The sequence below is a fragment of the Genypterus blacodes genome, unplaced genomic scaffold, assembly GCF_046128005.1.
Source record: "Genypterus blacodes isolate CSIRO-AG114 ecotype Tasmania unplaced genomic scaffold, CSIRO-AGI_Gbla_v1 ptg000211l_1, whole genome shotgun sequence".
NCBI classification, from domain to species: domain Eukaryota; kingdom Metazoa; phylum Chordata; class Actinopteri; order Ophidiiformes; family Ophidiidae; genus Genypterus; species Genypterus blacodes.
Window position 1 is genome coordinate 40,001 of NW_027467010.1, and position 9,465 is coordinate 49,465.

A 9,465-nucleotide genomic window follows, 5' to 3' on the forward strand; every position below is an offset into this window, starting at 1 on the left:
GAGCGAGGCTGGGCGCTGCCGCCATGTTGTCAGCGTCCAGAGCTCCGGTTCTGCTCCAGAGCTAGGCGGCTAACAGCATCGATAGCATGACTGTGTTCGCTAAAACAACAAATAAAGTTTGTGTTCGTACTAAAACAAAACCTTTGACTTCCCGCCCAGCTGCTACCCGCGGGAAAACAGACGTGTGAGCGTCAAATACTACAGACTAGCGCTCAGTAAGTCATAGTGATGCTAATAAGGAAGCGAAAGCTAACGAACAGAAGCGGCGTCACGTGTAACGAGTGTCCGTGTTGACTGGTGACGTTAGCATGAATACGCGGATAGCTGCTTCATCTCGACAGCTCAGCTTATAAGTGAGCCTCAGGTAGGCTCAGTGTGCGGCAGTGACAGGTGAGCGTTTCCTTTCAGATGCCTCCTAAAGGGAAGGCAGCAGGGAAAGGCCGAGCTCCCGCCAAGAGGAAGCTGGCGGAGGAGTTCCCCCCCGGAGAGGTCCTGACAGACACCGGGAAGAAGGCCTGGAAGCTGGGGGCTCCCATCGGCCAGGGGGGCTTTGGCCTCATATATCTGGGTAAGAGAAGATGTGAAGATCAGGCAGACATGTCTCAAGAACATCTCAGACATCACCATGACAACTAACACCTGCACCCCCATCTACACCTGTGCTTCTCTGTTGTTTTCTGTCGAGCCCCTCCTAGGAAGAGAAAACATTTTGCCTCCGCCACGACGATAAATACTATCGTTTGTCTATAAAAGTGTTACAAGTCCACCTCTGCTTAACATTGTATGCTTATTAACGTTAAGGAAAACTAAAAAAAGAAAAAAACTTGATTTTACTATACCAAACATTTTTCAACCAACTAATTGAGCCATTTGATACTGAAAAATAAACTTGAATAAAATGAATAAATAAATAATAATAAATTAGATTGATCAGCACCATGACCTCAGGAACTCAACATGTTAATAACTTACCAAACAAAAATGAAAATAACAAATTGTGCTGATTTTTTTTTTTAACAAAATGATGAAGTAAGGATTAATGGCCACAATGAGCCAGACACGTTTTGCACTGGCCCGGCTCGGCTTATCAGCGTGGTTGGGCTGTGATGTGTTTAAGTGACGCCTTCATTTATCTGGCTTCATGCTGTCCGCTGCCAACATTTTAAGACACAGCAAACACACCGGTCTTTCCTCCTCTCCCACCGTAGTCACATATGCTTCAACATATTTCGATATAGCTTTCTGGAGACTTTTGTCTGTCTCATTATCTCCGTCTCTCCCTGCCTTTCTTTTCATCCCTGTTAAGTATTTTTCAACTGTGTTTTCTGTGCTGGTTCCGGGTGTGTGTGTGTGTGTGTGTGTGTGTGTGTGTGTGTGTGTGTGTGTGTGTGTGTGTGTGTGTGTGTGTGTGTGTGTGTGTGTGTGTGTGTGTGTGTGTGTGTGTGTGTGTGTGTGTGTGTGTGTGTGTGTGTGTGTGCTCGGTGCTTCATATCTTCAGCTCTGTGGTGTGTGTGTGTGTGCGTGCGCATGCTCGGTGCAAAAACCCCCACACCACAGCAGAGGAGCTAATACTCCCTGCACATGCTCTGATAATGAGAGCAAATGTCACACTACATGTAGGCGTGACAGCACCACTTCAATGAAAAAGCAAATGGTAGTTTCGCCGTGCATGTTCCCCGGGGTCACAAGCCCCCCCCCCCCCCCCCCTCCCCTCAGTAATCCTGGGTGATCAGTTCTGGATGCAGATCCATTCAGCCTGTTTGTCCTTCACTGAATCAGCTCCATCTCATCCTGTTGATAGGATTCTGTTGTGTGTTTCAGCTGAAGAAAACTCCCCTGGAGCTGTAGGGCCTGAAGCTCGATATGCTGTCAAAGTGGTGAGCCTCTTCAGTCTGACCTGTCCTCCCTCTGCCCTCTGACCTCTGACCTCTGCTCTCACAGCCTCATCCAGGCTTTCATGTTAACATTGGGGATCATTTCAGTTCATAAATGTAATGAAGTTAAACTGTCTTGTGTTGCCAGCTGAAGTGTACTTCCTGTTCCCACCACAGGAGCCCAGTGATAACGGCCCGCTGTTCTGTGAGCTGGCGTTCTACATGAGAGCTGCTAAGTCTGATCTGAGTAAGTGGGTCATCATCCCCTCATAAGCTCAACACACACACACACACACACACACACACACACACACACACACACACACACACACACACACACACACACACACACACACACACACACACACACACACACACACACACACAGAGAGAGAGAGAGCTGTGAGTGTGTCATCAAGCCAAAGGTATCCTTGTGATCGTAACAACGCCGTCTCTCACCACCGGGGCAAACAAATAAATGAAAGGCAACTTTCTTAATTAAAAAAGACAATCTCCTGGCTGAGCCGCCGAGGCCCCTGCAGACGCCGGCGCTCCCCAGCAGCCAGCAGCACGGCGGCCCTCAGGCCACAGCTTTGCATTTTATATAATAACAATCCAAATGTCAATCTCCCCTGACAATTAACTGTTATATTACTAAGGAACCAAAGGCTCATATTTTATTCATGCTTGATTCTCACGTTGTTGGTAAATATTTGTCCCAGCAGCAGATTAGCTCGCGGCCCGACTCCCCCACGGATTTATACTCTTATTACTTTAAGTATCGCCACCTCCACTTCCACCAACTCTTATCACTCACACTGTTTGCTTGCTCTATATACTTTAATTATCTTTCTGCACTGTGATTAAGGCCCAAATGTGAGCGCCGCACAAATAAGACATGAGAAGGCAGAAGCGTCGCAGAACAAAGAATCTGCTCTGTAATCGTGACGACCGGGTCTGAATGTGGCTCTGAGTCCACCTGAGGCAGAAGCACTGAGTTCAGTTTGATCACTGGAGGTCAATCACAGTATCTGAGTGTGATTGACGCTCATCTGTAGTTTACAGCATGAGAGGAACAAACATCAGTGTCCCTGTGTGTCTGTAGTCCACAGCTGGATGAGGACACGCAAGCTGAAACATCTGGGCGTTCCCAGGTACTGGGGCTCAGGACTGCATGACCGAGGAGGAGGAAGGTACAACTGGGATATCACTCACACATCTGAAGAAGATATTCAGGCTTTCAGCTTCTTTAGACATCTTCCTCTCCTCTCCTCTCCTCTCCTCTCCTCTCCTCTCCTTTCCTCTCCTCTCCTCGAAGGTATCGCTTCATGGTGATGGACAGACTGGGCACAGACCTGCAGAAGAAGTTTGAGGAGAATGGCCGGAGGTTTCCCAGAAAGCTGGTCCTCCAGCTGGGTCTGCGTCTGGTTAGTTCCTCACTGATGTCATCCAGATGATAGTGAAGGAAACCCTTAGAGACTCCACTCTGCTGCTGTTCACACTGATGTGGCTCATCTGAATGTTGAGGGATTTGGTGGCTCAGTCAATGTTAGCTTACTAACAATAAGTCTCCATGTTGACCTTCTACAGTTGGATGTTCTGGAGTACATCCATGACCATGAGTATGTGCACGCTGACATAAAGGCCTCCAACCTCATGTTGAGCCACAGTGATCCCAACCAGGTCAGTCCCTGCTGTCAGGACCTTCGTCTAACTTCCATAAGAGTTCAAACATCAATCCACATGTGTTGGTCCTGCAGGTGGTCTTAGTGGACTACGGGCTGGCCTACAGGTTCTCACCTGACGGGGTCCTGAAAGAGTACAAGGAAGACCCCAGCAGGTGTCACAACGGCACCATCGAGTTCACCAGCATCGACGCCCACAAAGGAGTCGGTAGGTCCTGTGTGTGTGTGTGTGTGTGTGTGTGTGTGTGTGTGTGTGTGTGTGTGTGTGTGTGTGTGTGTGTGTGTGTGTGTGTGTGTGTGTGTGTGTGTGTGTGTGTGTGTGTGTGTGTGTGTGTGTGTGTGTGTGTGTGTGTGTGTGATGATTTTGGCCTCGGCCTACATAAACTATGATGTGGCTTCTGTCACGGTTGTTTGTTTTTAGCTTCCTGTCGGCGTGGCGACCTGGAGATCCTCTCCTACAACCTGGTGCAGTGGCTCTGCGGCCGTCTGCCCTGGGAGGACCGACTGCAGGACGCTCTGTACGTCAGAGACGCCAAGCTCAGGTGAGGCCCAGAGCCCCGCCCACTGGCTCACTGCACGCCCACGCTGAGGCGGAACAATGAGATGTTTGGACTTTGTGACCAAGTCAGCTTGGGTCGGGGTCAAAGCTGTGACCTGAGGGTCATATGATGATGTCATATTTGTAGCGGCTGTGTTGTGATCATTCGCTCTCTTGTTTCTCCTGTAGGAGTCAAGAAAACGTCTCTGAGTTTATGTCCGAGTGTTTCACATCTCAAGAGAAGCCAGGTCAGAGACACACACACACACACACACACACACACACACACACACACACACTTCTTCACGTAGATGTTTGTGCTTCCGTGGTCATCATGTTGTTTGTTAGATATGAGTTCAGCTTCATTTGCATACTTCTGCAACATACTTCTGCAACATGCTGAAGGCAACACATCCAGTCCAGGCAGGAAGTGGCGAGTGTGACGTGCGGCGTGTTTGTGCGGTCGCCTCAGCACTTTGACCCGCAGGCGGCACGTCGGGTTCAGACGTGAAGCATCACACCTCCTTCCTTCTGCTCAGCTGAGCACCACCAAACTGTTGTTTACAACTCCATCTGTGTGTGTGTGTGTGTGTGTGTGTGTGTGTGTGTGTCAAATGTGCAGTGTGTCACAGTGGGCAGAATGAAGCGTGATGGTGCAGCCGTAGTTTGACTTCATGGTGATGACAGCGTTGGAACAAATGTGTTTAATAAGAGAGACGCTCATGTCGGCTTCATTAACCCTCTACAGACCATGGAGCTCCAACCAGGGGCCGTGTGTGTGTGTGTGTGTGTGTGTGTGTGTGTGTGTGTGTGTGTGTGTGTGTGTGTGTGTGTGTGTGTGTGTGTGTGTGTGTGTGTGTGTGTGTGTGTGTGTGTGTGTGTGTGTGTGTGTGTGTGTGTGTGTGTGTGTGTGTGTGTGTGTGTGTGTGTGTGTGTGTGTGTCACTGTTAGTTTGTATGTTGGAGCATGGTGGAGATGTTTGTGAGGAGAATGACAGAGTGAGCTGTTAAGTGTTGCTCTGTTGTGTTGTAGAGGAGATCCAGAGGTTCATGGAGGAGGTGGTCGCTCTGGAGTACCAGGACAGGCCGCCGTACGACAAGCTCCGCAGCATCCTGCAGGCCGGCCTGGAGGCCATACAGGCCAAGGATGACGGCAAGCTGGACTTCACCGTGACCTCTACCGCTCCTGTCAAGGTCACACACACACACACACACACACACACACACACACACACACACAGCTTCATGTCCCCATGGTTTGGACAGCGGTGCCCTCAGTTTAGGCTCACACACACGTCGGGGGTCAGAGGTCATGCTGCCATGTTGACATGACGACGGTTTAGGGAAAGTTGAGTAAAGGTGTCATAATCAGGGCCTGGCGAGTCAAACTAGAACCTGTCATCTGAGGAAACCATGCAGCCACGGTTGCTAGGAGACATGAGACGTGTTTCCCAACACGCCAAATCTCTCCAGGAGGCCCGGGTGTTTGTGGTGTTGGACCGTCACGCTTCACCACAAGCCTCATGTGGTTTCCTCTCCTGGCTCCGCCCCCTGTGTGTCTGTACGTCTTCAGGTAATCCATATAGATTTAACCCTTTATGAATCATTAGAGTGGTGTGGGTTCACTGGATAGACACAACACGTATGTTCTTCTACACATTTCTCTCTGTCCCACACACTCCCTCTCTGTCACTCTCTCTCTGTCTCCCTCTCTCTCTCTCTCTGTGTTCCTCTCTGTGTGTCTCTCTCTGTCTTTGTCTCTCTCTCTCTCTCTCCTTGTGTCTCTCTCTCTCCCCCCCCCCCCCCCCCCCCCCCCTCCGTGTGCATATGGAAGGTGCCACTGGGGACGGCGTGTTGCCAGCCGAGGGTTACCGGGCCCCGGCGCCGGTTATTGTATGTAATTATCCCACCAATCTGTTCACCTCAGCGGGCGCTGCATGGTGATCATGAGGTAGCAATTGTCAAAATGGAGCAAAAATGGAGGGGGGGGGGGGTGAGTGATAGTTCAAAGCTGGAAGTGGAGGTTCATTAAAAGAGGGAGAGAGGAGGAGAGAAGGAGAGAAGGAGGGAGGACGGCACAGCTGACTGCCTCTAACTGTGACGCTTTGTTTCTTTAGGGTGTTTTGTGATAAAGTGTGTGTGTGTGTGTGTGTGTGTGTGTGTGTGTGTGTGTGTGTGTGTGTGTGTGTGTGTGTGTGTGTGTGTGTGTGTGTGTGTGTGTGTGTGTGTGTGTGTGTGTGTGTGTGTGTGTGTGTGTGTGTGTGTGTGTGTGTGTTGAACATGTTTGTGTGTTCAGAGAGCAACAAAGAGAAAGAAAGCTGCAGAAGAAGCAGACGGCAGTGAGAAAGCTGAGGGAAGCCCGGCGAAGAAGAGGCGCGGCCCAAAGAAAGGTGAAGAGAGCAGGGCTCCCCTCTGTGTTTCCACCTGAAGGTGTAGGGGTTAATAACGCCCTCTGTGATCGTGCTCCTGCAGAGGTGAGCCGAGTGAAGAAGAGCCCCAAGAAGAAGACGGCCGGGCCGAGGAAGACGCCCGCCGCCAGGAAACGTGCCGCCCCCAAATCCAGGGTGGTGGACTCAGGCACCCAGACGACACCCAGTCTGGCCCGGCAGACCCGGGCCAGAACCAAGAGCAGCACCTGAGCGCCCCGTCTCTCTGTGGGAGTTTCCTGTTTGTGCACTGATGGATTTTAATGTTTGTATCTGTGTGGTTGATTGGGAATAAAAGAGGAAGACTAAGTTGACTGAATCTTCATTCTCTTATCAGAAGAAGCATTCCAGGGGTGAGACAGGAACCAGAGAAGGTTTCCCTCTCTGTACGTAGACGGCCTCTTTTAAACCCGTCTGTCTCCCCTGTGCACACTGTGCACACTGAGTGTCCCTTGTCCTTCAAGTGGAGGTGAAGAGCTGATTGTTGTCCTGAGGACCAACACCTCCTGTGTTGAGCCTTAGGTTTGTTTAATGGTTGCAGGTCTGTGATCTGGACCTCATGCACCAGGCTGCTCTGTGTTTGGGTCAACCTGTCTCTCTCTCTGCATGTCGCTGGATATGGAAGCTACAGATTTACTGTGTTTGTTGAAAATCCTCTGGAGGTTCTCAGATCCTCCTGACATCACTAAGACCCAGAGTATCAACCACCCTGACTGTGACTAAGCAGGAGTATCAACCACCCTGACTGTGACTAAGCAGGAGTATCAACCACCCTGACTGTGACTAAGCAGGAGTATCAACCACCCTGACTGTGACTAAGCAGGAGTATCAACCACCCTGACTACAACTTTGTTTCTCCTACAGTTCAGTTCTGGTTCTTTTGTTCAGTTTAACAGTTTCACATGTAGAATGTAAACCCCCCCCCCCCCCATTTCTTGCCAAAACTCGACAACCCTCCTTCCACCTTGCTGGACAACCCCCCCCCCCCCCCTCATTAACTCCCACCAACAGGCCGCCCCCCTCCCTGCCCATCTCCTCTAATGTCGGAGCTGTGCCCCCCCCCCCCCCCCCGGTGTCTTTACCATCGATCGTTCAGGCTCTTCAGGAGTAAAGAGCCCCCCTGCCTGGCTCCCCTCTTTACCTCGCCCGCCCCTCCCTCACGCCCACTCCAGGGCAGCACGGCCACGGTCCCACAGTAGGGGGCAGTAGTACTGTACGTAATGACAGTAAATGGATGGGGGGGGCGGGGGGGCGACCCCTCCGTAACAGCCCACCCCCCCCCTCGACCGCTGGGTTTCCTGTGTTTGCTATGATTGTCAGTATTTTGTGAGGTGAAGATAATCTGAAGCTTCACACCGCCCATGTGTTTCACCAAATTACCAAAACATTGAACTAATCCATCAAAAGAAGGAGGAGCCAGCGCTCAGGTTCACTTCAGAACTCTGCAGCACTTTAGTTTAGTTTAAACATTCAACAAGGTCACAGAAATGAAGCCAAAGTGTTTTATCTCCTAAAAGTCATTACATTTAGTACAATCACAGCAAAATAAGTAGAGAGTGTCAGAGTCACACACTCCTGACTCGTGATAATAAATCTACTTGTCTCCACCGAGCAGCTTCTGTTTGTTTAACAGCAGAATGAGTCAAAAGGTTCTGAAGCCGTCGGCCTCTAGGTGGCGCTGTGGTGAGTAATTATCAGGCTTCTGTTTGTTCCAGGGAGGAATGATGAAGGCTTCAGTCTCTCCTCTCTCTTCTTCACCATGGAGGATTCACTCAAATGGGCTTTTTTTCTAAGATTTCCCACTTTTGAAATTGGAAATCAGAATATGTTTGCAGTATTTCTGGCGTTTTTCTTGCTTGTTAAAACATCAAATTATCTCAAAAGGTAAGCAGAAGTCATTCTTCTCCCACGGTGTCTTTAATTCCAGACGTATGGAGCTTTGTGTCGCCCTAACGTGCGTGTCAGTGGCCTCCCGTGTTTTCGCTCGGCGTTCCCCGGCTCCTCCATTGTCACAGCTCGGGCAGTAAATCTGCATTTCACCCTGCAGCCTCTCCTCAAAAAGTCAAGCAACAACTCTCAAAACCTCCCAAACTCCTTCACAGCTGCGATCATCCACACCTCCCTCTCCTCTCGCTCCCGCGCCTCCCCCCCCCCCCCCCCCCCCTCTTCCCCTTTTCATCAAAGCGCCGGCCTTCGCTCTTCCAAAAGACAAAAACACCCAAATGCTCCAGGTGTGGAGGCTGGGTGAGGGCGGGGGAGCCAAAGTTACGGTACATTTGCCATTTTGGTTGTGTGTAAATATTAGAAAGCAGCAGGTTCCCGGCGTGAGGAGAAGCAGCCTGAGCCGAGACGCTCGTCCTTATCGGGATTGTGTTCAGGCGGCGGCGTGCTCCTGCTGTTTGTAATCTGCAGACGCCGCTGTGAGCAAAACTGGACAGGCATTTATTGTCCCAGCAGGAGGACGCCTGACAAGAGAATGTTAAACACTCCGCTACCTGCAATTTTCAGGAGGCGATAGCAGGCGTGATAAAATGTACGCACACATTTAATTTCATGTTTTCAGCTCGGAGAGAAGAGTAAACACTTCTTTTAAAGTCTCAGCCTGCCTAATTCCCTTTGTTGTCAGTGTGTCTCTGTGTGTGTCTGTGTGTGTGTGTGTGTGTGTGTGTTTCTGCATGTGTCTGCGTGCATCAGTCCTGCCTCGGTTGCTCGGGGCGATGGGGAGAGGCTTTAATCTGACTGGGCGGCAGCCATGCTTCCACACGCGTTATCATGAAGGATGGAGCTCAAAGTTCACTCCTTCTTCTTCTTCTTCTTCTTCTTCTTCTTCTTCTTCTTCTTCTTCTTCTTCCTTCAGCTTGTCGCTGGTCTTCATGGTTGCTGAGTTGTGTGCAGGCGTGGCTCCGCCCTGATTCTGCCCTGTGAGCGATGGCTCTTAAATTG

General features: G+C 50.4%; 1 protein-coding gene across 1 annotated transcript in view; it reads left to right on the top strand.

Annotated features, from left to right (window-relative positions):
- The window catches only part of vrk1 (VRK serine/threonine kinase 1), a 6,982-nt gene extending 146 nt beyond the window's left edge, over nt 1-6,836 (top strand). The window contains exons 2-13 of the mRNA XM_076169761.1: nt 409-568; nt 1,822-1,877; nt 2,052-2,121; nt 2,980-3,067; nt 3,193-3,301; nt 3,465-3,557; nt 3,635-3,767; nt 3,981-4,101; nt 4,287-4,345; nt 5,130-5,290; nt 6,393-6,486; nt 6,569-6,836. Coding sequence (XP_076025876.1) covers nt 409-568; nt 1,822-1,877; nt 2,052-2,121; nt 2,980-3,067; nt 3,193-3,301; nt 3,465-3,557; nt 3,635-3,767; nt 3,981-4,101; nt 4,287-4,345; nt 5,130-5,290; nt 6,393-6,486; nt 6,569-6,735 — 1,311 coding nt within the window. The 3' untranslated portion in view covers nt 6,736-6,836. The remainder of the gene's footprint in view (nt 1-408; nt 569-1,821; nt 1,878-2,051; nt 2,122-2,979; nt 3,068-3,192; nt 3,302-3,464; nt 3,558-3,634; nt 3,768-3,980; nt 4,102-4,286; nt 4,346-5,129; nt 5,291-6,392; nt 6,487-6,568) is intronic.
- Nucleotides 6,837-9,465: the final 2,629 nt, after the last annotated feature.